The 26,091-nt window shown below is 43.5% G+C and overlaps 1 protein-coding gene across 1 annotated transcript in view; it reads right to left on the bottom strand.

The window, feature by feature from the left end:
- Window positions 1-25,522, bottom strand: part of MYO15B (myosin XVB) — a 47,543-nt gene extending 22,021 nt beyond the window's left edge. Inside the window, exons 1-30 of the mRNA XM_026861282.1 lie at window positions 23,174-25,522; window positions 23,037-23,098; window positions 22,071-22,134; window positions 21,196-21,305; window positions 20,537-20,611; window positions 20,040-20,136; window positions 19,388-19,491; window positions 17,553-17,616; window positions 16,927-17,040; window positions 15,254-15,415; window positions 14,790-14,903; window positions 14,320-14,378; window positions 14,106-14,229; window positions 12,261-12,356; window positions 11,543-11,674; window positions 11,235-11,360; window positions 10,665-10,742; window positions 10,182-10,330; window positions 10,012-10,057; window positions 9,505-9,629; window positions 9,251-9,368; window positions 8,579-8,754; window positions 8,070-8,163; window positions 6,283-6,360; window positions 4,669-4,726; window positions 2,956-3,086; window positions 2,758-2,853; window positions 734-969; window positions 475-653; window positions 257-329 (exon numbers count right to left, since the gene is read on the bottom strand). Of these exons, the coding sequence (XP_026717083.1) occupies window positions 257-329; window positions 475-653; window positions 734-969; window positions 2,758-2,853; window positions 2,956-3,086; window positions 4,669-4,726; window positions 6,283-6,360; window positions 8,070-8,163; window positions 8,579-8,754; window positions 9,251-9,368; window positions 9,505-9,629; window positions 10,012-10,057; window positions 10,182-10,330; window positions 10,665-10,742; window positions 11,235-11,360; window positions 11,543-11,674; window positions 12,261-12,356; window positions 14,106-14,229; window positions 14,320-14,378; window positions 14,790-14,903; window positions 15,254-15,415; window positions 16,927-17,040; window positions 17,553-17,616; window positions 19,388-19,491; window positions 20,040-20,136; window positions 20,537-20,611; window positions 21,196-21,305; window positions 22,071-22,134; window positions 23,037-23,098; window positions 23,174-25,522 (5,489 nt within the window). The remainder of the gene's footprint in view (window positions 1-256; window positions 330-474; window positions 654-733; window positions 970-2,757; window positions 2,854-2,955; window positions 3,087-4,668; window positions 4,727-6,282; window positions 6,361-8,069; window positions 8,164-8,578; window positions 8,755-9,250; window positions 9,369-9,504; window positions 9,630-10,011; window positions 10,058-10,181; window positions 10,331-10,664; window positions 10,743-11,234; window positions 11,361-11,542; window positions 11,675-12,260; window positions 12,357-14,105; window positions 14,230-14,319; window positions 14,379-14,789; window positions 14,904-15,253; window positions 15,416-16,926; window positions 17,041-17,552; window positions 17,617-19,387; window positions 19,492-20,039; window positions 20,137-20,536; window positions 20,612-21,195; window positions 21,306-22,070; window positions 22,135-23,036; window positions 23,099-23,173) is intronic.
- Between the last annotated feature and the right edge of the window lie 569 nt (window positions 25,523-26,091).

Raw genomic sequence — 26,091 nt, forward strand, 5'->3', positions numbered from 1 at the left:
TTTTTTTTTTTTTTTTTTTTTCATCTTTTCTCTGAATCTGCTCTGACAGATCACACCAGTGGTTCTTCTGTTCCTGAAAAGGCCTACAGTTTATACACCCAGATGGAAGGGCAAAGGAGAGAACACAAGCTGGGGTGGGGAAGGAGTGGCTACTCCACATTTGGCCATATAAATTCTAGCCTGAAGCCCCAGTCTGAACCCTAAAACTAGTGACAGCCTCTTTCACACCCCCAGATCTCCCATCCTCTGGCAGTACCTTGCACTCAGGAGCCAGCCTGCATACTGCTCCCCAGTCATCCAGGACTCCACCTCAGCTGAGAACTTCTCCTCTAGCACAGAAAAGAAAGTCAGTACACACAGCCTCCCCAAGAGAACCCAAAGCAACACCTAAATTCTGCAGGACACAGAGCCCAGCTGGAAAATCTTACAAACTAGAAGACTAGAAGACAGCAGAAGGGCAGAAGCACGAGTTACCATTGAAGGTATGAACATCCAGCACCATCTTCCCTCTCCTCTGGTTTGCAGTCCACTCCAGTTGAGTGGGAGGATAGGCCCGAGACAATGTAGAGTCTACCTCTGTGTACTGTGCTGCTGTCAAGATCTTGCGCTGGCAAACAGCATTGTAGCCCTCCATGCCATGATCTGACACAAATCTAGGAAAAGGCAACTGCATTTAGCACACTGCTCATCTCAACCTTAATGAAGGTATAGCTAGGTCTTTTCTCCTCCTTACTTCAGCAACGGCTTCTCCAGTGCTGGTGAAGGGGCAAAGCAGCTCAGCAAAGTTGCCATCAGGACCCAAGCTCGCTGGCTGTGCTCCATGTCTGGGTTCTTCCATGTCTGGGCAACCACCTGACTGAAGATTTCATTGCGCAGAGCCACATTATTCAAACCTCTCCCAGCAATGTAGTTGCCCAGAAGTACCTCCTGCCAGCCATGGAGATTCTTGTCACCAATGAACCGCAAAATCTAGAAGCATCCAGAGGGGGGAAAAAAAAAACCAAACAAAAAACAAAACAGAGAGAGCTCTAGATGTAACTCTCTGTTCCAAACTGTGTTGTAAGATGACAACCTGGATTGTAGACACCAGGGGGTGTGTGAGCCTAAGAAGAGTAGCCAACACTCAGATCAGGATCTATTCTCAGGTTTTGTGCACCACCTAAATTCTGGGGAATTGGGAAGGCTGCGTTCATAGGGATTGAATCCTGACTAAAAGTCAGGACGACTTCAGTCTCTTCTTAGTTATGCCTCTGACTCAGAATTTGTTCTTGGGCAAAATATTTCCCCTTCTTTGGGCAGAGCTCAGATACACAAGCAAGTTACCGTAGGCTATTTGTTACTGTGTCTGAGCCCACAGGCTGTGTAGCTGTAAAAATATGTAGAAGAAATTAATGCTTAGCTGATCTTTGTGAAAAGCTCAGAGTGCCAGACATGAGGAAACACTGTCTAACAACTGAATGTTGAAAAGACTTCGGTGTAGTTAATATTATACCAAGTAGTATGAGATGTGGTGTCTCAACCAACTCACTTAGCAATGATTCAGCTTCTTGGCTATGTATATCAATATCTTGGATGCTTTTGTAGTTTGTATTTCTCACCCTTTGGTACAGAAAAATTTCTTTCAGCCCCTACACTTCAATATGTCATAAGATTGAAATTTTTTAAAAATGTGCTATGGACAGCTTTGGAAAGAACATTTATGAGTGATGGCCTATTTTTTTCCTCAGAGAACAACACTTCTTAAAATGGTTAATGGACTAATCGTGTCAGAGATTCACCAAGAAAAACAGGAGATAGCGGTTGTTTAGTTCTCATGGAATTCTTTGTAGCAAATCTCTATGTAGCAAATCTTTGGCCTTTGCCAAAGAAATAATTTGGTCTGTTTTTTGATTAGCAACAGAGAAATATTATCGTTGATCTTCAGGAAAAATATTAGTCTGCCTAAGCACAGCCCTATTCACAAGATTATACTGAATCTCATGCTCTTCCATAGTTGGAATCATTAGGACAAAACAACTGATTTTTTGGTGTTACCTTTCCTAACAGGCTGATTTTAATTACATGTAATTCTCAAAAGAATTACCAGATTTACTTAGAAATTATCTGAAGTTTCATTCTATTTTCAGAGAGTCAACATTACCATTTTTAAGAAGACATGTATGTTTCACATCCACAGAGATGAAATAACACCATCCCCCTCACACAAACACTACAGAATTAGGGTGTGGTTCCAGGTGTAGTTTTCTTGATGACAAAGTCCCTGCCTTTTTCCAGCCTTTATACAACAGTTCACTGTCCCCTGTTGTATACTGACGCAACTGTATGCCTGACATACAATCAACATATTTACTATAAACCACATAATAACTGACAGATAAGAGTAACTGCTTGAGAAGACAGATCTCCCTTATAGTGTCATTGCTACTGAATCTGGAGTATTGGGAAACTAAGGCCTAGCAGGCTAATTCCTGTATGTCCTGCCAAATTTGGAGGCTACATCACCAGGCAATTCACTTTGATCCCATTGGTCTATGGCTGGCCTATGCCTCACCAAGAACACAGCAACCCTAAGGGACTGCACATGATCTCTGCCAGGCTGCTCCAGTGCCCAGAAGGAGCAATTTATTCTGCTCTCCTAACACATCGTGTATTGTAAGAACAGTCACCACCAGCATCTTGTTGTATAAAGGCATCAGAACACTGTCTTCTGCCCACCTGTTCTTTAGTAAGTCTCTGGTCAAGAAAAACATCTCTTACCAGTTTGTTGATCTCAAGCGCACTCTCCTGGTATTCAGCTTCCAGATGGGTTAAGGGGTGCTGCAGAGGCTGACCAGGGGGTGGGAAATCTGTCTTCTACAAAGAAACAAAAGGACAGAAACGGTTTGTTCCTGCTGTTATTGGAACTAGTGTGTCTCCTCAGTGGGGAAGCAATAAAGAGATACAAAGAGTTCCCACCTGGAAGTGTGACTTAATGAAGGAGGAGAAAGGATAGCTGTTGATGGTAGGTGGGAGGGAAAGGTCATCTTTGACCTTGACTTCTGGAGGCAATGCCTCAGTTATCTGGTTGGCCTGTCCTTGGTATTGACCTGCAAGAGAAAGAGCTCTGTCTTGTGTTGTAGAGTCGGAAAGGCAGCCAGAACACATCCGACTTACAGTGCAACACATGGCTAATATGCATCTAACCTTGCCTGAGCACCTGTACCAGCCCCCTGGCTCCAGGGACACTCAGTCTGCCCCTGCTGCCCTAAACCCCCAAAGAGGTGCATCCTCACTTCCCTGAGACCACAAGGCCTCACTTCAGGAGGGAGCTTTTACACTTGTGATCTTTCAGACTCTTATCACTGGGTAACACCCAGGAGGCAGTCAGCACCTGGAGTTTCAATTCTGTTATGCGGAGTTTACAAGGTAGGAAACACTGAGCCTATGCAGAGATACTGCTGACACGTGTTCAGCCAACAAGTAAATGAGAGGTCTTCAAGATGAGGCACTGGATGAGGGATTTATCATGGATAATAGAGAAGCAAATATCTTCCTAAATGAAGAGATTTCTCAATGCAACACAGGTTCTGCACATTCCTGTATCTCCAAACCAACGTGTCCCCTGATGCTCTTCTCCTCGCTGTTTACATTCCATCAGCTTTTGTTTTCAGCAGTTTCAGGGCAGTTTGTCTCCTGAGCTTCTCTAAGTAATACTGCTCATGAGACTAACTGATAGTCCCTAGAGGGGTATGCCATGAAGTAGGAAGTATTTGGGAATCCAGCACAGTCTGCTCTAATTCACAAGACTGTTCTGCCTGATTGTATCCTTTTCTGTGCTATACAGAAGGCCCAGGATACAGCTGTCATTGTTAGATGCTAAACCAACATAAAGAGGCAAATCCTGCCTCAACTTATTTCAACTTAAATATGTACATTGTAAAAAGAGTTACAGAGGAAACAAAACTGAAAATAAATTCAAGCTCAAGGTCAGGTCAACAACTTGGGAAATTGTTTCAGTTAATTGTTGCATTTTGGTGATTTGGAAAAAAAAAAAAAAAAAAAAAAAAAAAAACCCCAAAACTTTCCATCCCAAGCAAAACATTTCCCTTAATTGTTACATCCTGAAGTTTTTATATTATTTCTACCTAATTCTATTTTAAAATAATTACTTTTGAACAAGTAATTTTTAATGAAAACCCCAAAACATTCATTTGAAAGTGCCAAAATTGTAGTTTTGACTTCTTCACCTTCAATTTCCTTAAACAGTTTTTGAGTAGACAAAAGATGGCTTTAAGTTCTCACACCCCAGATATCCAGCTCTGCAAAAGACTTGGGTTCATTAAAGTTTGCTGTCACATGGCTTTGACTAAAAGGTTTTGCACCATCACTCTCATCAGTTCTATCAGCACAGTTTAAAAGAAGAGCTGAAAAGGTAACAACGATACTGAATTTGAATCTGGTGTTCTGCCCACTGGCCCAAGTCCTCTTCCACCCTGTCGTGTTAGGAAACAATACACATGACACCATCTGCCTTTATCATATTTACACTGCAATAATCATAAATCAAATATAACCCAGGTGATAGACAGTAGGTAGAACAAGCACATCTTTAAACTGCTAGAAAACAAGGAAATAAACAGTAAAGTAAAACAGTACAGGAAAGAGAGGGAAGAAGGAAGGGTTCCTCACCTTCAGCTAACTGCAGGAGGGCAGCAAGGTCTGCAGGGATCTCCAGCAGTCCCACATCCTGTGGAGAAAGTGAGCAAGGCAGTCACTGGGGTACTAGCAGTGAAACAACATATAAACCCGGAGCTGTTTGTTGAGACTGGGTAAAGCTGCCTCTGAAAAGCTGGCCAGAACAAGGGCTGAGCATCTGAGAAACCCAGTAATTTCTGCCTATGCAACATTCAGAAGCATTACAAATAGGGAAGTATCATATTAACACAAGTATATGACACGGGTCAGCAAAGGAGGCAAAAGTAAGTAATTTCTAACAACAAAAAAAAATCAACTGCCACAAGGGGAAGTGACAGGAAAGGTGACTTTGACTCATCTCTCATTACTAACAAATTTGACATATTGCACAGAAGAGATTGCAGTTGAAGGGTAAGGGCCATTTCCTCCTGCTCCTTTTCTGCTGTTTTTAGTTTTATTCTTCAGTATCCAAGACTGCTACAGCATAAATAGAGACCCGATTGTGATCTTTGACACATGCCACAGTCTTGGAGGTTCCTATGGAAGCTCGTATCTGTACCTGGGTAATTCAGATGAAAACCTGGCCAATGAGCCTTGATTTTTCACTGTTTTGCACCTTGCATCATGCATGCATTTATGCAAGGTAGGGAGCAAATGGCCCAATGCAACACCAGTGTTTGCATATAACATCAGTTAAAGGCATTTCATACAGGACTACTCAGATTAAGACACTATGAAACCAAGCCAAAGGCACAAAGCCTGAGCTTTTGGGGTTTGTTTTTAGGGGGTTTAGGTTCTGCATAGTAAAGCCTCTACTCGCCAACATACTATTCTGACATGTCTCTCCACAAACTCTCAGCAATGCTTAAAGACAGCTTTTTTGATCAGTTTGCTTTTGGTCATAAGAAGATACTTGACTTTAATCTAGCTTTTCAGTGTGGTATGCAGGAAATGGACTGTGAAATTCCACAGTTCTGGATCCACACCTGAGGAAATAGGTGATATTGCAAGAGCACCCAGTGCTAAGTATTCCCATTGCTACTGACAAATCTGTGCAAAATTATAGATTATGTCAATTCAGATTTCCTTGCCACACACATATTCATAAATGTATAAATAATGACATTTAGTTAGCAGTGTTACTTAGTAGTTGATACAGGTTAAACTTGTTATGAAGCCTTTAATACTTCCCTTCCTCTACCTCTAGAACATCTTCCATAAATATATTTGTGCAGAACTGTCTCATTCCCACCTTTCACAATAGAATGTTGTTATCAAAAATAGTCTTCCCCCACACACTCCAAAGAACAGGTCCAGTGCTGTGCACAAATACAGTACTCTGCCCCAGGACCACTTTGTGATGCCTGACTATGCCCAGAGATTGGGAAACACAGCACTATTGAGATAGTTACGTGTTAGAAGGTTCTTTATACCAGGCTAAACTGCATTCTTGCTTCTAGGTTTGCTGCATACATGTTGGTTTTGTACACTCTCCAGATGTTTGCTGTTTCCCAGCAAATCTGGGCTGAAGAGGAACAGGGGAGGGAGAACATCCTGAGAGCCTGGCTTGTTTTATCTCAGGCTCTCCCAGACTGTTTGACAACTTACCATTCCTTGGTTGGAACTGCTGTCTGTGTCACCAATGGCCAGGGACCTCCTCCTTCGCTTCCTTGCCTCTAACTCTTGCTGTTAGGAGATGAAAGGGGGATAGGGGGTGGGAAAAGATGTGTATGAGGTCACTTCTAGCTACTTCTGGGGACAGACTCTGCAGATGGGCAGGAGCTGTTGTCCTGCTCCAGCAGGTAAAATGACAGAACAGCTGCAGAGCCTTCTCAGGACTCAACACAATGTATGGAGAAGGGGGTGCCCAGGCAAAGCCCTTCCCTTTGCTGAAACACCACCTGGCCTGCACTACACATGTCAACAGCAAGAGCCTTCACCACCTGCCCAGCATCCCTGCCACACCTTTCCTCCCTTGCCTAGCATTTGATGTATCTCAGGACAAAAGCACACAGAAGCTGTCAGAAACATTCACCTGCCTCCTCCAGCGTCAAAGTATACAAATATGGACAAACAAACATGTCCATGGAAAGGTACCCTTTTAGAGGGGGTGTGAGGAATACCAAAAGCCAAACTCCCTTGCTGCTCTGCCATTTCCCACCCATTCTATCGTCTCCCAGTCTCCCCACTCACCTGACTCCTACTCCAAGTTGGAAAAGGAAGGTCTCTGTCTCTCCCCTGAGATGGAAAAGGAGGGTCTCAGTCTCTCCCTCTCTCTCCTGCTTGTCTATATTACAGGATGGTGTGACTAGATGGGAGGTTATGAGGGTTGGGCTGAGAAAGACAGTAGGCATGCTGAAGTCCAAAGGGCAGGGCTGTGGGGTGGGGGCAAAGGAGGAACTTTGCAGCAGGTGAACTTTGAGACCTTTATTGTTGCTACTGCATGTACAGAGACCTCATTGAGCAAACACTGGATGAATAGAAACAGATTCAAAAGAGCTGTGCTGTTGTGGTTACCTGGGAGAGAGAAAAGCTGGATCCTGTCCAAGTAGGAAGAGTCAGGAAAAGGAACAGAAACACAAACTGCTCTGGATACATCATGGCAGAAGGAACCTCTGCAGTCTTCCAACAACACCACTGACCTTAACCCTCTGCCCTGTCATGTCATGCCATGCCCATGCCAGTCATGCCAGTAGCTGTACTGGGTCCCTCCCTTACGAAGCTGACAGGTATGGGATTGTTAGTTACTACTCTAACAATGAGTGGTCTGATTTTCTGTTTACAAGTTTCTGTCTAACAGTGCAAAATACATTCAACCCTTTTGACAGAACCATGGTGCTCTCCTGCACACAACTTCCCATTTTCTCAAACCACTGCCACCCTGTTCTCACCCCAAATATGGGCCCAGCTGATTAGCAAAAGGCCAAGTACTTCCACAGCCTGTGGTAGCTGTAAGGGGTCAGGGAAGGATCACTGTGGACTGAAATAATCTTGCATTTTGGTCATAATCTGAGAAAACACCAGAAACTGAACTGGACAATTAAAAGAACAAGATGAATGTCTCCCTATAGCTTGAGTGGAACAGCAGGTCTGGAGGCCACAGATGGAATAAGCTCATGTCTTATGTGGGGCAACCTAGAGAGAAGCTCACATACACAGACATATGAATCAGCTGCCAATTCTGAACTTTATCTACGGAGAGAAGGCTCCAGTCTCTGGGATTCCTTCTTTTGACCACATTTATGTCAGCCAGAGAATGAAGGACACCTCACTGGATCATTTCCAAGAAACTTTCTAAAGTCATCCCTCCCCTGGCCTCATCCAGTCACCAGCTCTCTACTTAGAGCAGAAATAGCTCCTGCAAGTACACCTGGTCCTGAGAAGAGTGTTGTTACCTGGCAGTGTTTCCTCCTTTGAATCAAATGTCTGGAGATTAAAATCATGGTATTAAATTGCACCAAAGTCTTCTTCAACCTCCTGTAACGCTTCCTAGAGGGATGTGAAAAGAGAAGAATTGCTAGTGAGGGAAATATCAACAAAATTTAGGCAGAATTTGGACTCAATTTGAGGGTATGGACCAAACAAAACATTAGTACAGTCATCCAGTCTGGATTTGGTCTTACTGTGTTAAGACTGGTCCTCTCTTAGATGTTTTCTCTACATCCTGTACTCCAGCTATCACAATATCAGCCTTAGCACAGGTCAGTTACCATAACAGCTTTGACAGCAGCTGTATTACCCCTGGAATCTCTGCTCAGTGTTGGGAACCAGGCTGGGAAGTCCTTCCTCCACCATTCCAGAAACAAGATACCCCACCGCAGAGCAGGTCAGGAGCCAACACAAGGAGGGGCCTGGCCAGGGACATCCCCACCTTCTTGTCCCAGGCAAGGACAAAGGGCTGTACCTTGCCTGGTAACCTCGGAAGTGAGCCTGAATGATTGTGACTTTCTCCTGGAGAACACGGAGGCGTCTGCGATGAAGAAGACATCGGAATTTCCTTTGCAGAGTGACAACAGCCCAACTCTGCCTCTGGTTCCACTGTCTCTCCAGAAGCTGCCTGGCCTTCTCCTTCAGAAAGACCTGGGCAAAGGGAACAGCTGCTGACCCACAAGGAAAGCAGCCAGCTTCTCTAAGACTTGATCAATAATAAAAGCTGCTGGTTTATCTCTTTGTGGCCTTTCAGGTTTCCTGCCAAAGAAACTGCACTCCCTTAATTGGGGAGGGCAGGAGGCACAGGTGACAAGTATGGATGCATTTGTGGAGGACAGGGAAACAGGGAGTGATGAAGGTTAGTAGGCAGGAAAGGCAGAAGCCCAAACTTCCATCAGGTAATGATGGGTAGGGAAAGGAGTTGGCCATGCTACAACAGCCTAGAGTCAGAGTCCCCTCTTTCTTTATATGAAATGCTAAAAATCCCTCCTTCACACTGGAGACAAGAGGCAAAGCAAAAGGGAGGTGAAGACATGCAATGTTCTCCCTCTTTGGGCAGGGAGCCAAGCTGCTCTCTGTGCACTGACAGCCAGTGACTAGATGGCAGAGCCTGTGGGATTAAGATGGGCTTCTCTATGGGCATCACCTTTGTTACTCCAATCTGATAGAGATCTGAGGGGTTCCCCACCACGTGAGACAGAACTGCTGCACAGCCTTCTCTCTTCTCCAAGCCATTGTGCTTTCTCCCAGCCAGGAGGCCATACCTGGAAGGTGAGATGTTGATACAACAGAAGCCAGGGCTGTAACTGGAGTCCTCAGAGAAGAACAAATCACAGTGTGCTGACAAGTTCATCCAGGCTTTGAGTGGCTGGGGAATCCCAAGCCAGAACCCTACTGTACCTGGCTAGGAAGTTCTGGAATGGAAGATGGACTGGATATCCCTCCTTTCTAATGTGGATAGCCTCCAGTATCCCAGAATGTCGCAGCTGACAAGTGACATACTCCACATCAAAGATATTTGAGAGCTGTGAATATAATACAGAAGAAAAATGTAAAACAAGAAATAAAAAAGAAAAAAAGAAATGATACAGAAGGCAGAGAGTTTAGAAAGGATCTCCTTGTATTGTCCTGTCTTTGGGTTAGACCTTGCCATGGTCTGTGGGTGATGGAACACAAAACCCAACACCTCCTTTGGTGTCCAGCTGACACCAGCTTCTTATCCTCCGGCATGTGATCAGCTCACATGGCCACAGGGAAAGTTCAGAGACAGAGAAAGGGGAAGAAAAGTTTCAAGCTATCAAATGAAGCAAAGAAGTTCAAATCCCAAGTGTGAAATGAGACCTGCTGAAGAGGAGTGGACTTCAAGGAACTGAGGGACTCCATAAGTAGCTCAGAGTGCTGCCCTACCTTTTTGGGATTAGGGGTGATGCAACGAATAAAGAAGATATGGCTCCTGGAAAATGGAAGGAAGAACCTTTGATCATCCTCCTCTCTGTGCTGACCTGGGAAGACTTTACACACTACTGAGTGTAGCAATCATCCCAGTGCAGGGATGGTACTATAATAGTATCTCTCACCTTCTCAGCTTGTCTGTGAGGTCCTGCAAAGACTGCTGGAATTTAGACACCAGTGTGGAGGCCTGAGGCTTGATCCCTTTGCCTCTGGCCCCCAGCTCCCTTTGCTGACTATAGGCAGCTTTAGCCTTCTGGAAAATGTGAGATACCACCTGCAAAACAAAGAAATGACCAAAGCTCCCTGAACCACATGAAAAGAGCAATCTCTTCTAACTGGAATGGGAGGATCATTCTCCCTTTCCCCTAGCAGTGCCAGGATCCCAGCTGCATCCTCAGGCAGTCTGTGCATTTCATATATAAAATGCATCAATTGTGGGCAAAACCAACTTGCTTAATTCCCAAGTGTCCTTCAGCAGAACAAAACTCCTCAGTGTTTCTCCAGGTTCTCCTGACACCTGGCCAGGATCTTTCTGCTTCACACATGAAAGCAATGAATGGCTCACTAGGTGTCTGCAGTAGAGATCTTCATCCTGTACATTACAGTACCTCAAGGCGGCTCTGAGAGAAGATATCCAACACCTCTGGACGCAGCCGGTCACGATTTTTATTGAGAAACTTGTGGACCTGCAGAGACAAAGTCTGATTTAATGCACCATTCAGACCACCAAGCAGACAGGCAAACATCCCTCTTACACACACCTTGACTTGGGGCAGAAAGCTGAGAGGTGGAACAAGGGGCCACCAGGAGCGGAGGGGACAATGACTTCTGCTTTTAGGAGGGATTGCTCCTTTTCCTCTTAAGATGCCCAGCAGGATTTGACCCCTCACTTTTTTTCAGCAGCAACAGCTTTCCTGGATTTCCAGGGCTTGGAGACAAGCAATATAGGCTGTTGTGTAGCTGAGGCCATTGCCTATTTTCCTTCTGCCCAGAGGCAGCTTGGTAGCCTCTCCTAATTAGAATCTCCTCATTTCTGATAAACTGATGCTCTAGGGGAACGTGCAGTTACAAAGGGAGGGCTCTGTTCCCAGCACTCAGAACTGATCCATCAGGACATCCACAACATACTTCCAAGCTGGCCTCTTGCTCCAGCTGCTCAGAGACCCCTGCCAGCTCACCTGGTAGGTGACAGGGCCTGCATAGTGCTTCACAGTGAAGACTGGCAAAGGCAACTTGGGCTTGGTGTACCAAGGGCTGTTTCCATGATGGTAATGACACTTCTGGAGGAAAGTGTGGTCAGTGGCCTGTAAAGGAGATGACAAATATGTTTCCTGCTGCTGTAACATATTCAGTAGGCTGAAAAGCCACTGTTAAACCAAAGGTAAATGCATCTAATACTTGTGTGAACAGTTCCCTGCTCAATCTGTATAACTGCCTCACCATAACCATCCTGTGAAAGAGATCACATAAGATAAGAGCTTCTTACCTGAATCAGTGAAGTCTGGTCATCCAGGATACACAAGATGCCATGGGGTTTTGCAGCAATGAAATCTAGGCAGGACTCACTGTACATCTTGGAAATAGGAATCCAAGCTAACTGCTCTTGCCTATATTCTTCCTGCATGTTAAAGACCAACCAATCAAATCCAGCCATGAAAACAAGAAAAATTGAGGGAGTTAACAGAGGGATTTGGTTTATTCATCACAAAGTTAGTGCTTCACTGCTGTTAGAAACTTGCCTAGAATCATGATTTTGTCTTATGAACCTTCTTTTAAAGTCACTTATGATTTTCCTAATTTGAGAGAGGAAAGCTGCTAAGCAGAGTGGTAAAGTGAACCATAAAAGGCAACAAGTCTGATAAATTCACTTTCATCTCCAGGACATGAGGGATACATAAAATGCTGCAATGAATCTAACCAAAGAGCCTTCAAAAGTACCAGCTGAGGTCTGGGGTTCTTGATCCATACCAACACATTTATAAAATCTGTAAAAGGGAGCAGGACACTAACAAAGTCCCCTTAATTTACTACAAAATTAATTAAAAAATATTAAATAACCAGTTCTTTTAACTAGGATTCCACAGGTACTGCTTAAGAGGGCCAGGTCTATTCAGCTTCCTGCTAAAGGATACTCTCCAGCTGAGGCTGCCTCAGCTCATTCGGTGTGTGCTGCTTTCAGCTGTGCTGACATGAGTTCCATTTACCTCTTCCTGGGCAATGACTGTCTGGATGAAAAAACGCTGGAGATGCTCATTGGCAAAATTGATGCAGAGTTGCTCTAAGCTGTTCACACCTAGATCCTGCAAAGATAAAAGGCACTTACAACCACAGCCCTCCCAGGAGGCTGTGTCTTCATGCGAATAATGCGTGGCAACAGATGGTGGTGATCCGAGGTGCTGGTTCAGGCAGCTTGTCCTGATCAGTAAGTGTGAATAAACCTGAGAACATCAAATCATCTCATGTCTGGTTTGCAAGGTCTCAGCATGATTTACTGACTAGGGTGAACAGCAAGAAGACAAGCTGCAAAGAAGCACAAAGCAAGAGATCTACTCTTGGCTGCACACCCCCAACCAACAATGTTCTCCATTGTTTTCAGCATTCTTCAGAACACACAGATTTTCAACAGGAATCCTAAGTATAAAACTCTCAGGCCTTGATGAGCACATATCACCCTAAGGTCCTTCTCTGCCTGGTTTTTCACTTACCATATGTCTGGGAAGCCTCCAGAAGCTCATTGAGACAGACACCTGCCACAGGGTAACAACTCCTGACCCAGAACTTTACATGCTACCCTAACCTCAGTTTCAAAAAGTAACACCTTGCAGGGCCTTTGCTTACAAAATTACTTGCACTTCTCCTATCCCTGACCTGACCCAAAGCCTAGTGGATCAGGGAGAATCTCTTGAGAAAGTTCAGTGGATTCTGGACTTCTCCCTGTTCAGGCTGGGAATAACAGCAAAACAGTATATGCTGAAGCATGTGAAAAGAAATAAATTGTAAAATATAGTGTTAACATATTTCCAGCTTAATCCATGTCTTCAGGAAAAAATGGGAACAGTTAGATTAAAACAACAATAAAAATGTTTCTCTTCTTTCTATTAGTAATAGCACCAAGAATAATGAAAATGTGATTCATTAAGAATTAGCTTATTCAGCTCACCTCGTCAGTACAGCAAATTTATGCTAGGTATTTTTCTGGGCTTGGTCCATCAGAACAGGCTGATGAGTGATCTGACTCCCCAAGCCACTGCTGAGCAACAGAACACAGGCTGCAGGGAAAGGACTCTGAGCTGCTTTTTATGGGAATTTGTGTATAAGTGAACATTCTAAGAAACTCTGTGGGTTTTGTCAAACATTTTTTAGGTGAGAATCAAACCATGGAGTTAAAATCTCCATATGTCCTTTCAATATCACACATAACTTGGTTTCTAAACAAAAGTGCTCTTGCTGAAAAGACAGTTTTTATCTGTATTTAATACAGCATATGAACTAACTCAATGGTCCAAGTTGGCTGAAAGTGCTGGGTTTATTCTGATTTAAAACAAAATAACTTTCCTCTTCCTTAGAATGACAGAACCAAAGCCAGTGATGTGCACTATCTATGCAGCACCATACTGGTCAGTAATGCAAAGGTATCAAACATGCAAGGCTGACATGGTGGGCGCATTAGAAAGCCCTCTCATTAATACTAGATTGTTAACTATCTATGATTGTTAGGACTCCACTCACACATCAATACTGTTTGCCATCCACCCAGTCCTATGTACCTTAGGATTTGACCTATGCCACACAGTCATGGAAGACTACAGGCTCCTCCAGACAGCAATTCATAACAAGAGTCTATAGTAAAAGTGTTAAATCAAACCCCAAAGGAGGACTTCTCTACTGACTCTAAAAGAATGTACTCTGTCACTTTTCTGGAAAAAAAGAAAAAACAAAACCAGAAAGAAAACCCACCATCAGATACCATCCCCTTTCTGGCAGTGACTGAGGAGAACCAGGACATGACCTTGCAGCCCAGACAGTATCAAATGAATAGGAAAAGCAACCTCAAAGCCATGTATGTCCACAATGCCCATGGCACAGTCCGATTCCCAGGGAGCCAACCACTCATTGATTCTCAGCAGCAGCCACTCAAAGAGCAGGTAATACAGAGTCTTGGCAATGGAGTCCCTGAGTAGGAGAGGGGAGTAAAACCAGTTACTGCAAAGACAGCTCCCTTGGGTGCATCTCCCCAACCCAGACCACAACAGCAGAAGTCACCTGGCATCAATGGCTCCTTCTACAGACAGAGGGGTGAAGATCCGATCATAAGATGTCACCTGATAATAAAGAGCCAGTATTTACTGTTATTATCTCACAAATACACTTTTTTTTTTTTTTAATCCACAAGGAAGTCCACCCAGTTAATAAATGGATTTTTTTTATTTGACCTGAGAATTTTGCTGCCACATTTGAAGGTGGGAGTCAGCTGGCCGAAGTGTTAAGCCTGAAGCCACCTCATGTTAGAAAAGAGCCCTCCTAGATATGAGTTCTGTCATCTTTACTGAGTTGTCTTGAGGGGTTCAGCCATCCTCATTACTGATCCAGCACAGCAACCATTTTGTTCCTGCTGTTACCTCCCAGATTTTGGACCTTCTAAGGTGGGTGGTACTTCTGCTGACAGAGCAGTGCACTGGGCTAGGGCTTTACATGCTTCAGGATGAATGAGAAATTGCCGAAAAGGTACTCACAGTGACACAGTGAGTGACAGCACTTTGAAGGAAATCTGCTGAGACGCGCAACAAATTGGCCACAATCTGAATCTCGGTGCCACTGGCGATGGCTGCATGTTCATAGGATTCTTTCTAATTAATGGAGAACAACAGAATCAACTATGGATGGGATACTAAGCTTCCACTAGTATTAATATTCTCGACAGCATCTCAGCTGCACAGAGCTGGTCACAGCCAGGCCAAAGCACCAGCATCTAGGTTCATTTTGGCTCCTCAAAGAGCCACCCAAGCTCTAATGACCATTGGTTGCCTCCCATCTTCTGTCACTGCTTAGGTCAGTCTAGAGTCTAATATCAAAAGAACAGAATCGTCTTCAAAGGATATAATCTTAAATCAAGAATAACGTCCCTAGTCCTACCACATGGGATAACAGCAATGTCCAGCAAAACAGCCCATTCCCAAGCTGCCAAGGGTTAGTGTACCTCGTAGGAGGTGAAGCAGATATTCCCCAGTTGCAGAATGGCAGCCAGGACAGCCCAGGTGGAAGTCAGCTCATCATCCGAGAGGCTGATTCCCTCCAGAGCTTGCACCAAGACCAGGAAGTCCTGACTGTCCTCCTTCCCCAGGATGTCACAAGCTCTGCCCTGAGAGAATAGGGACAGATAACTGTGGTCAGTCCCTGTTGACCCAGGCTGGAGCTGAGTTACTGGCAGCAATATTCAGAGTAGTTGTTCAGTTTTATGGACTGGAGGAATCTGAAATTAAAAGAACAAGACACCACTAGTGGGAGCTCAGCATTCATGACAGACCAGTCTCATTTCTCTCTGGAGTTTTTGAGAATAAGATCTCTCTTGCCCACACATGCTAAGTTTTTATTATAGGCAGCTACCCCTTGCTCACTGCTGGAGTGCAGCTTGAGAGAAGAATAGATGCCACAATCTACGTTCAAGATGCTACCAGAACCCAGTGTATCAAAGCAAATGGGTTTCTGTGTACCTGGAGAGTCATCCTGGGTTATAGTCTCACTAACCTCTGCCACAGAGCTTCACTGCAACATGGGCATATCACTCTTATTCTTCTTGTGCTTTTCTCCACAAGAAAACACTCCTAAAAACCACCCATGACCCTACAGTTCATGGAAATCCTGGGTCAAGGGAGTCTGTAGAACCTGTTTGTGTACAAGGGAATTCTTTGACAAAAGTTTCCAGCTGATCACCAGATTCAAGTGAGGACAAGAATGAGGTCCAGGCAGGCCTTGGACTTCTTCTTGCCAAGACTGAGATCCAAGAGAGATTTTGTCGGTCTCTGCTAACTTCTTTACACATGGTCTGATCTTCTTCTCTTTCCTTCTCTGAAGCAGGCTGAGACACTCCTGTTAACTATCAACTTGAAGAGTTTAATTTACAATACAGGTCCTTTGCCAACTAGGAACATCACTCTATTAAGGGATGGGCCTTTAATTGCCCTCCATCCTGGAGTCATTAATCACACTTGTTCATCCCTTGCCTCAAGGAAAGACAATAGCAATCATTTGTCAAGGATTCCTCACATGACCACAGCTGCTGTAAAGAGCTTGCCCACCTGGGAAAGCTGACCCACACAGCTCAAGTAAGAAAGATATCTCGCTATTGCTATGAACTTCTTGAGTATGGAAAGCATTCTTAAACAAAGAAACCCTGCTCCAAGGTGATGGCTTGCCGTAAGTCTGGCAAACAATTTTTTCAATTTAAATAGATTGTAATCAGCAGTACATTTCAGTGGTTTAAAATTTCTACCCATTGACTCAATGAAACAAGTATTTTGCCGAAGGTAGAAAGAAATACCCCCTGCTCTTTTCAGTCCCACAATAAATTGCAAATGCAAGGAATGGGAACGAGAAAAGGATTTCTTCACCACAGGGTGGAGCCACGGGCCTACACGATGACTCCTTTTTTGAAAGGCTTTCTTTGTGAGCAGAAAGGGCCTGAAAGGTGAGAAGATAACATAAGAAACACATCTTATGTCAGATGTGAGAAGGAACAGAGTAGACTTTAGTATAGTCCTGTGAGGGACACATGAGGAGGGAAGCAAAGTTGTTAGGTGCCTCACTAACCAAACAGAAGTGATGCCTTGGCTGTTTCACTCTATCAGCTGCTGCAGGGCATCCTAACCTCACCTGATTCAGGTAAAAGTAGGACTCTGCCTCTTGCAAGTACAACTCCTCTTTCTGCTCCACAGGCAGCCCAGCCAGTAGCTCATAAAACACATGGAAGTTCCTCTCACCATGGGCCTGACAGGGAACACAGTTCATAGAGTTGACTCATATCCAATTCCAAAACCCTACAGAATACACTCAAAAACAGGACACCGAAACTCTGAGGCCAGCAAGATGAGGCCAGAAGCCACCCAAGAACTATTTAATTTGAAAAGTTTCCAGGCTTTCTTACTGACACCTTAAGAGCATTCCACCTGAGAGCAGTCCCCTTCACACAGCCCCAATATCTGACCTTTTCCACACTCCAGACACTAAGAAAAAAATAGTTGAGGAAAGATTTAACTTCAAATAATCCCTAATAAGTGACTTAATTCAACCTGTTTGAGACAGAGCGACCTCCTGTTTTATTCAAATAAAATAAGCGATCACCTTGTGCTACACAAGGGAGGCATATTTCTTGCTAACAAGAAATGGGAGGCAATTCTTATACTTATTCCCATCCCTGCTATTTAACAGTAAATTTAAGATTAAATATGAATAACGAAAAGAGGGACCTGTCTAGGAGGGAGGGGCTCATTGATCCTCACCTGAAATACCACACGAGACTTCTCCAGCAGGTATTGGGAGACGGATGTTCCCACCACGATGCCACTGAGCATAAAACAACAACAGATCCTGTCAGCAGCTAGCAAGAGGTTTTCTGTAGATATTTTCTCTGAGGGTTTAGCAGAGAGAGAGTTGTTGCTGAGAAACAAAGGTATGACCTGACCAACTTGGTCTGAATTTCAAAGTTTTCCAGCACTGGTGTTTTGTATTAGATTATTACAGAGAAAGCAGGTATGAAACATACAGATTCATGTTTGGGTTCTGAACAGCCTCGGGAGTACAAAGAAGCTTGAACCTGAATGATCCTCACAGAACATGTCTTGAAAGTAGTTAAGGGAACATGCCACGCTCCTCCCTTCAGCCGTATTTGACTGCTGTTGCATTACCACTCCCCCATCTGACCTTACTCACACATTTCATATGTCAGGCTGATAGCCTGTGGGGACAGGGACTACTTTTTGTTTTGTAATTTAATTGCATCTTGCACAAAGTGATGCTGGACCAAAACCAGGACTACAGCAATAGTGGGCCATGCAGCCAGAAGCCTGGACTTAAGCTGCATGCAAGGATCTATATCTTTTAAGCATGTAATGTGTCCCATGCAGATAGACAGATGTGTAATGAAGGGCTAAATTAGTGGGCACCTGATTATATACAGTTGATTTGAGAAGAGTCAATATGGCTGCTGTAAAAGGAGATCCTGCTACACAAACCTCCTGGAGTTGTTTGAAGGAGATGACAAATTTTCAGATAAGAACAATCTAAGGACTATAGTCTACATGAGTTTCCAAAAGGTTTTGACAAAGCTGTGGAACTTTCAAGGAAAGGTCCTGAAATGGGTAGGAGTAAATGGCTAATCCTCTTAACAGTGGGAGGTGTTCCACAAAGTGTCCGTGCTCTAACCTGTGAGTGTAACTCAAGGTTTGGCAAGTGACCTAAAAGAGGAACTGAACAGCAATGTGACAAAGCTTCCTCATTGTATGAAATTATTTAAGGCAGTGAGGATGAAGGCCAACTGTGAATAAATGCCGACAGACCTTACAATACTGAGTGAGTGAGCAAGAAAATGGCACATGAAATGCACTGTAGATATATGCAAAGTGATGCATACAAGGCCGAAGTAATCCCAGCTTCACATCTAAACTGCCAGCCTCCAAGTTAACCATTGCTGCTTAGTACTGAGACCTCAGAGTTATGATAGACAGTTCTGTGAAAATATCAGTTCAGTGCTTAGTAAGAGTCAAAAAAAAAAAAGAAAAAAAAAAAGAAGAAGAAACCGGAAGTTAGAAAGGAGGCAGATTCAAAACAAAAAAAGGTGTTTTTCAAGAAACTGGTTAGACCTGTAGAACACTTGCTAAAGATTGTTGCAGAGGCATATGGTTTATATGAGTCCAAGAGGAAACTGGAAAACCACAAGTCTCAGAAAAACCCCCAAGCTGCTGAAAATGCTTAAGAGCTAACAGAGTGTTTGAGAAAACTATTATATATATTTGGCCTGTTCTGACTTTTGCCTCAGTGAATGCTTGTGGCCAATGTTGGAGACATAACACTCTGTATAACTTGGTATAAACCAGTTCAGCCATTCTTATGTTCTAAATTTATCACCTATCTTGAGAAGTGAATATCTGTTCTTTTGTGGAGGAAATGTAAAAGCCCAAGAAGAATGTAAACTCACCCACTTACTATCCTGATGGTAACAAGAGTGCAGGGGAGGAAGGACTATTGCATGAGCTCTAAGCACTGACAGACCTTTCCTCACCCAATCAACCCTTGACAGCTGGTAAGGACAGCACCCCAAGGTGTTCCTTTAACTCACTGTTGCAGGTGGACATTCAGAAGCTTTCCAAAACGGCTTGAGTTGTTATTGAGGATGGTTTTGGCATTCCCAAAACTCTCCAAGATGGGTAGGACATTGCAGGGCTTGAAGAAAAGAGGGAGAGAACAGTAGCAATCACACGTTTTTAAACCCAAAAGGACTTAAGTAACTGTTAGTTTGAAAATGCAAGAAAAATGGGACTTTCCTGATATAATTCTTGCCCTGGCTAAAGAGTCTCTTTTAAAATTTATCTTGGTATCATTGCCTCTAACCATTGGTGAGCTGCTCTGTGAGCTCTTTACCTTCACTGCTATGATCTTTCACTTTACTTCTGCTCTGTGTTTGTTCAGATTCACCTCCCAGACACTGCTATAAGGTCTCTAAGGCAGGTATCATCTCTCTGTTCAAACAGATACAGCACTCTATACAGCATCAGGGCTCCCAGATACTAAAATACAGAACAATAAATACATCAGCTGTCCTCATGTCTTTACAGGAGAGCTTCACCTTGAACCACAAGCCATCCAAAGTCCAGCTCAGTTAAACAGGAACAAAGAAATAACATAAACTGTATTGGCCTCTTTACCCTGTCTTTGGCTTCTACTCCTTGCTTAACCATCACAGCATAAAGCCCGTCTCAGTTGCCTCTTACCTGTCTGATCCTGTGGCTGTCTGATGTCTGGTACAGCATGGTCAGGTATTGCACAATTGCTTTGGCAGCTTCAGTTTTACCTGATCCACTGTGTCCACTGGAGGAACAAGAGATAAGGAAGCTGGCATCAAAACAGAATTACTTCATTTAGACATATCAGAGAACCTGTTACTGTAAATCAGTGTTGCACTGATTTGCAATGAATGAAGATCTATCACATATTGTTTGAAACACTGAGACAACCTGACAAAATATGCCCAAATAAGATTTCGCTGTGGAATGCCAAACGCCTTCTCTTCCACTCCTCCAAACTGATGTGAAGCTAAATTCAAACTGTATTTGCACAGAGTGAAATAAAAATCCATCTTATTCATGTTCTCTACTGACAGCTTTCTCACAAGAGCCAGAATGATAAACTTATGGACAGTAAATTACAAAGATGAACATCTTACATAAAGACATTAACAAGCCTTAAAAAAAGTACTCTTATTACCTACCTGATGATGACACACTGCTCTTGCTCTGATGACTGGGATAGCATGTAGGCCATTTCTGCTATGGCAAAGATGTGTCTAGATGCACATAAAGAAAACCCCGGTTAACCAACCTCACATTCCTACCTCACAAATACAGCACCAAAAGGTTACTCATCAGTGATCTACACTAGAGATGAGCCAGTATCTTGATACGAGAAATGTGAGGAACCAGGAAAATCAGAGCCTTGTTCTTTGCTGACATCAGGTTAATACCACTCTTACAAGTTATTGCAAAGTTCATGTTTCTCCAGCACCTCTTCAGGCTAACCTGAGTACATCCCTGTGCCATGGTGTTTAATATAAGGGACATCAACAGTATTAACTGCACTAGAGGAACCTGCCTATGTTGCTAGCTTGTGTCAGTGTAGCAGTGGGGAGCACATACTGACAGAACTCCTCAAGCACAATCCCAGAAGGCATTGAATTCAGGATCTTCAAGCAATACTGAAGAGTTTAGCTCTGTAGCATTACAGGTCAGAGCAACTACAACTCTGCCAAATGGATTGGTCACTTCCTGTGGCATTCATCCTGCTCTATCAGTCAACTGGAGGGAAATAAAATACTTCCTGGAGCACAAACATAACAAAATTTAGGGAGTTATTTGATAAAGAGAAACATACGGGGCATTTTTTGTGAGGGTCCCTTGGTGGTACTGGGTAGCCACATCTTCAGAGTAGATACTGAGGTCTTTGAAAGGATTCACAGAAACCAAAATTTGCCCAATGTAAGTCTAGGACAAAAATAAGAAAAAAAAAATCTGGTGGCTTCTTAGAATTTTCTGAATGAGGAATGCAACAGAACACATATATCAATACAAAGATTAAGATGACTTTTAAAGGAATGCTGTCTATAATGACTATACTGCTAGTTTTTTCAGGGCATAGCACAATTTTTCAATGGCCATTTTCAAAGCTCTGTCATTAATATTTTGGGCTAAGTGCACAGTCACTAGCCCATGGTCACCTTCACCAGTCACTGTCTATTCTCCAAGCTCCACATGAAATAACAGGCACAGGTTTGAACACCTGAGCCATCAAATGAAAAAGAGAACAAAACTAGCTCTGGACTGCAACACTGTGAAATGTTTGCAGAAACTCTGAAGTTTCTTCTCAAGATCCATGGTTTTTAGCTGGAACTGCATTGCTAAGACAGGAATGTTCCACAGGGAGTAGCTGAGGCTAAAACTGAATTCAAGTGTTCTCAAGGGTTAGCAACAAATACCAAAATTAAAGAGAAATTCTGCTACTTTCAGATTTTACCACAAATATTTCATGCTACCTGTTTTCTGAGCAAAATGTGAATATATTTCTTATCACTGTTCCTGGTAATGAGTGAGCTTGAGTTACTTGGTGCTTTATTAAAGCTTGATGGAACGTTAGAAATTATTTTCTCTTCAAGCTCATTTGTCAGAATAAATAAGCACTGAAATTAAAAAAAACCAAACCAAAACAAACAAACAAACAAAAAAACCCCAAAAACACACCACCACCCATACATAAATAAGGTCGCGATGGAACCTCTTCTTCAGACACAGCAGAACTGAGCTCTCACAGACTTCCCTACGAACAGAGGAAAGGACTTGTTAGCCATAAGATTCATTTGCATGTGTTAATATTAACCTTTCTGCCCTCCCAAGGATTTTGTAGGAGGCTGGGATCTGAAAGTTGTCACTGCTTTCACATGGTTCCAACATGTCCAGGATTAAACACATCAGAGAACAGAGCAGCCAAAGCTCAGAACATTCAGGCTGTCCATCTCTGTGTGAGCACACCTCCTTGCACACAGCCTTTACAGTTGTTTATCTCAACAGGATGGCAAGGGTAGAGGATGCAGGACATGTGAGAAGCAGTGTTAGGTGCTTCTCTTTCAACAACAGCAGTGAACCCATGATTTAAAAGCTGATAAAGATGTAGGGCCTGAGTTTGCCACAGCTGAAGGCAATGGTATGTCAGATTCCCAGTTCTGTCCCTCTTCATTAAAAGTCACAGCCTCTAAATCTTGTTTCCCCTACACATAAAGCATATTTGGTTTTTTTAGAACCCATTTCAGGAGTAGGAATGATTTAACAGGGGAGCTAGATTTCACTGGATGCATCTGTAAGAGTCTGCTGACTAGGATGAGCTGCTCTCTCTGGTGTGTGACTGTGGAGATTCAATGTGCACTCTGCAGCAGAGCTGGCGGACACACTGTACATAAAGGTCAGGAGCTCCCTCTGCAGCTGTGTTCCTCCCCACGTGATTCAGTCCATAACTTAAATAGTGCAATGCAGTTTTTTACTTAGCTTTACTGCAAAGCATCAGTTACTCAGCTATGATATGCATCAAATTAATTCTATTTTCTCACATGGTAGCCAAGGATCTATAATGCATTTGCTGTTGTTGAGCCAACAGTAGCTTGGAAGTATAACAAGCAAGCCCCTGTGACCTTGAATTAGCTGCAGAATACCACTGCCAACACATACTCCAGTCTGGTTAAATCTTCAATCTCCTCAACTTCTACACAGTGGTCTTCACACATGTACACCTGAAACGCATAGATACATTACTGACAATCAGGAGAAGTTCAGCTTCATTCCAAAACTGGAGACAACACCTGTACCTGTTTCTGCATGTATTCCATCTCTAGCATATTGTCAGAGATGTCTTCTGCCTCCCACTGACCCTTACAGACCTTCATCACATGGCTTTTGGCCAGATGTGGGTCCTTGTAGATGGCCCATTTGCTTAAGTTCTCAATGGTTAGTCGTGGCAGCAGCAATTCAGAGTTCAGCCATGCTGCAGGATCACATCCCTGAGCCTGTGGCTGAGACCAGTGAACATGAGGTGTGACCATGGACCCCGCAGTCTGGAGGACACCTGAACCCTCTTTGGCATCTACCTCACTGGAACAATCTGATGTACGTATTGGATCCTCTTCCTGATGTGGAAGGAAGCCCTGATCACTGTTTCTCTGAGGGCTTTGATTCATCAAAGATCTGGGAAGGTCCGATTTGAATCTGCAACTCTGTTGCACAGGCATCACAGATTTTCCCTCTGATCGAGATCTCAGTTTCTCTAGAGAATAACCATTCCCAGAGCCCCTGGACAAGGAGGTCTTTGCCTTAATCATGCTGTGGACTCCGGGGAATACTATAGCAAACTTGGCATCAGGAGCATTGTTCTCCTCATCCAAGCTAAGTAAGTATGGAAAGGAACTTGTTCCATGAAGAGGGGAATCACCAGAAGGCAAATCACTGTGTCCCACTTCCTCTGCCATTTTAGGATCACCTTTCACCTCCTCTAACGGAGAAGATTCTTTGTCACTCAACTCAGCCCTCCCCAGATGTCTGGCTGCACCAGGAAAGGCTTTGCCAGACCGACCAAGCCATGCAGCAGTGCTCACAATCCGTACTGCCACTCTACTTCTGAATCCAAAATGTTTACTGCTCCTCTTTCTCTTCCCAAATTTCTTCAAGAGCCATCTTGAAACACCAATTGCACGTGCCACACTCAGAAGACGAGCTTTCAGACTTGCTTTCTTGGCAGGTTTTTGACCAACCCAGCTGGTGGCTTTTCTAAAAGCAGAATGGGTGTGCAAGTACTTGGATCCTTTCCCATCGTGCACATTTTCTTTTTCAGAAGTTGCCTCTGCAACCACTTCTTCTGCTTTCTCTTTTCTTGCCTCTAAAGTCTGGCCTGAATTGAGTTTAACTTTTCCAATAACTTTTCCAACTTTCTTCTTCTTGCCAAGGAGCTGCTTATCAGATGATTTTTTTGTAATAGTGGAGCAGCTTGAAATATTTGAAAGATTTAATCTTGTCTCTCCAAAACTCTGAGCTATGTTGGGTTCTTTCTGTGTATTGAGGGTTTCTAGAGTCGTGGGTTTTGAACAGATGCTTTCAACATTTTTCAGGTCAGAGTTGGTTTCCAAAGCCATCTGGACAGGATTTGGTTTACAGCTTGTTAATAGTTTGGTCTCAGTATTTTTATGTTTGTTTTTCAGATTGAGAAGGATTTGGGATTGAGAAGAGCATTTTTTTGTAAACATCATTGCTGCTAACTCCTGCTTTCTGCAGTCTGATGAACTGTCCCTCTGTCTATGTCCTATCACTTTACCTTGTTCTGCAATCTCACACCTCCCAGATTTCTCTTTCAAGGTCATCGGTTGCTTGGAGAGCCAAGGGCTACCTTCCAGTGCGCTGCCTTCATCATTCACCTTCTCTTCCTGTTCAGTTCCTTGAAGTACTTTGCTAAGGCGAATGTGGAGTTTTGCTTTCAGAGCACTAGGCTGTGGTTGTTTTGTTGCATTTTCTTTTCCTTTGTTAATGCTCTCTTCAGTGCTATTCTCCCCACTGCCATCAGAATTATCATGTGCATCTTTTGACATATCTTGAATTTTGTCATTTTCTAATGTATTTTCCTTGCCTACTTCATTATTGACATTTTCTCTGTTCTTAAGACTTTCAAGTTGGAATCGTGAAATGTTTACATCATCGTCTTCGTCACTGCTCTGAGCTAGAATAGATTTTGGTTGTCTTGGCATGTCATCTTGCTTCTTCATTCTCTCCTTTGCCTCCAATCCTGCAGAGTCTGTGCCTTCATCCTCAGATTCATTCGTTCCATCTGTGATCACCTGTTCCCTTCCAGTTTCAATAGATGCTTTGTTGCTTTTATCAAGCAGTTCCTTGCAGCTGTTTCCTTGAGCTGCAGGAGGATCTTCAAGCATGGCTGCTTTCTCACTGATGCTATCTTCCTCTGAAGAACTACTGTTCTCTTCACTGCTTGCAGTGCTGTCCACTAGAGACTCTTCTGTACCTTTTTTATGGATCCAATTGCCTTCATTGCTGGAGTCAGAGCAGGAGTTATCTGAGGTTTCCAGGATATTTTCTTCTGCACTTTCAGTGACAATAATCCTGGTATGTTTTCCAACTTGCTTTTTCCCAGTTCTCTCACTTTTTCCCTGCGCCATGCTGCCTTGGGATTGAGAGCCTGACTTCTGCTTAGAAGCTTCATTAAAGCCATGATTCTCATTGTGCTTTTCCCTAGGCCTGGCATTATGTGCCTTCTGCCGCGAGTCATGTTTCTGAAAAGAGCCTTCAACACTTTTCACTGCAATTGACTTCACGGACTCTGACTTGGTGTCATTTTTGCTAACAGCAAGACGCTTTCCACACTTCTTTTTAAAACTGTGTTTCTTGCAGTTTGTGGTGGCTTTTTCTTCCTTATCGCTACTGTCCTCACTTTCTCGTCCTGATGTCATTTCCTGCCACTTGCAAGCCTTTCCTTTTTTCCCCTCCAACTTGGACACTAACTGTTGTCCATGTTTTCTCCCCAAACCAAATTCTCTTTTATCATTTCTCTTGTAGGTTCTTTTTCCCCGGAATAACTTTCTGTGGCCATTTTCTTTGCTTCCCTGAAGCCTCACCAGCCTCTGGCTTTTTAAGAGGTCTTCTTCAGTGGTGTCATCTTGTTCAGGCAATGATTCTTTGTTCTTCACCTGGCCTTTACTCGCACCTTCCCACCGTCTCCCACAGTGGA

Source organism: Athene cunicularia (genome assembly GCF_003259725.1).
Source record: "Athene cunicularia isolate RWA chromosome 18 unlocalized genomic scaffold, athCun1 chr18_part1, whole genome shotgun sequence".
Lineage (NCBI taxonomy): Eukaryota > Metazoa > Chordata > Aves > Strigiformes > Strigidae > Athene > Athene cunicularia.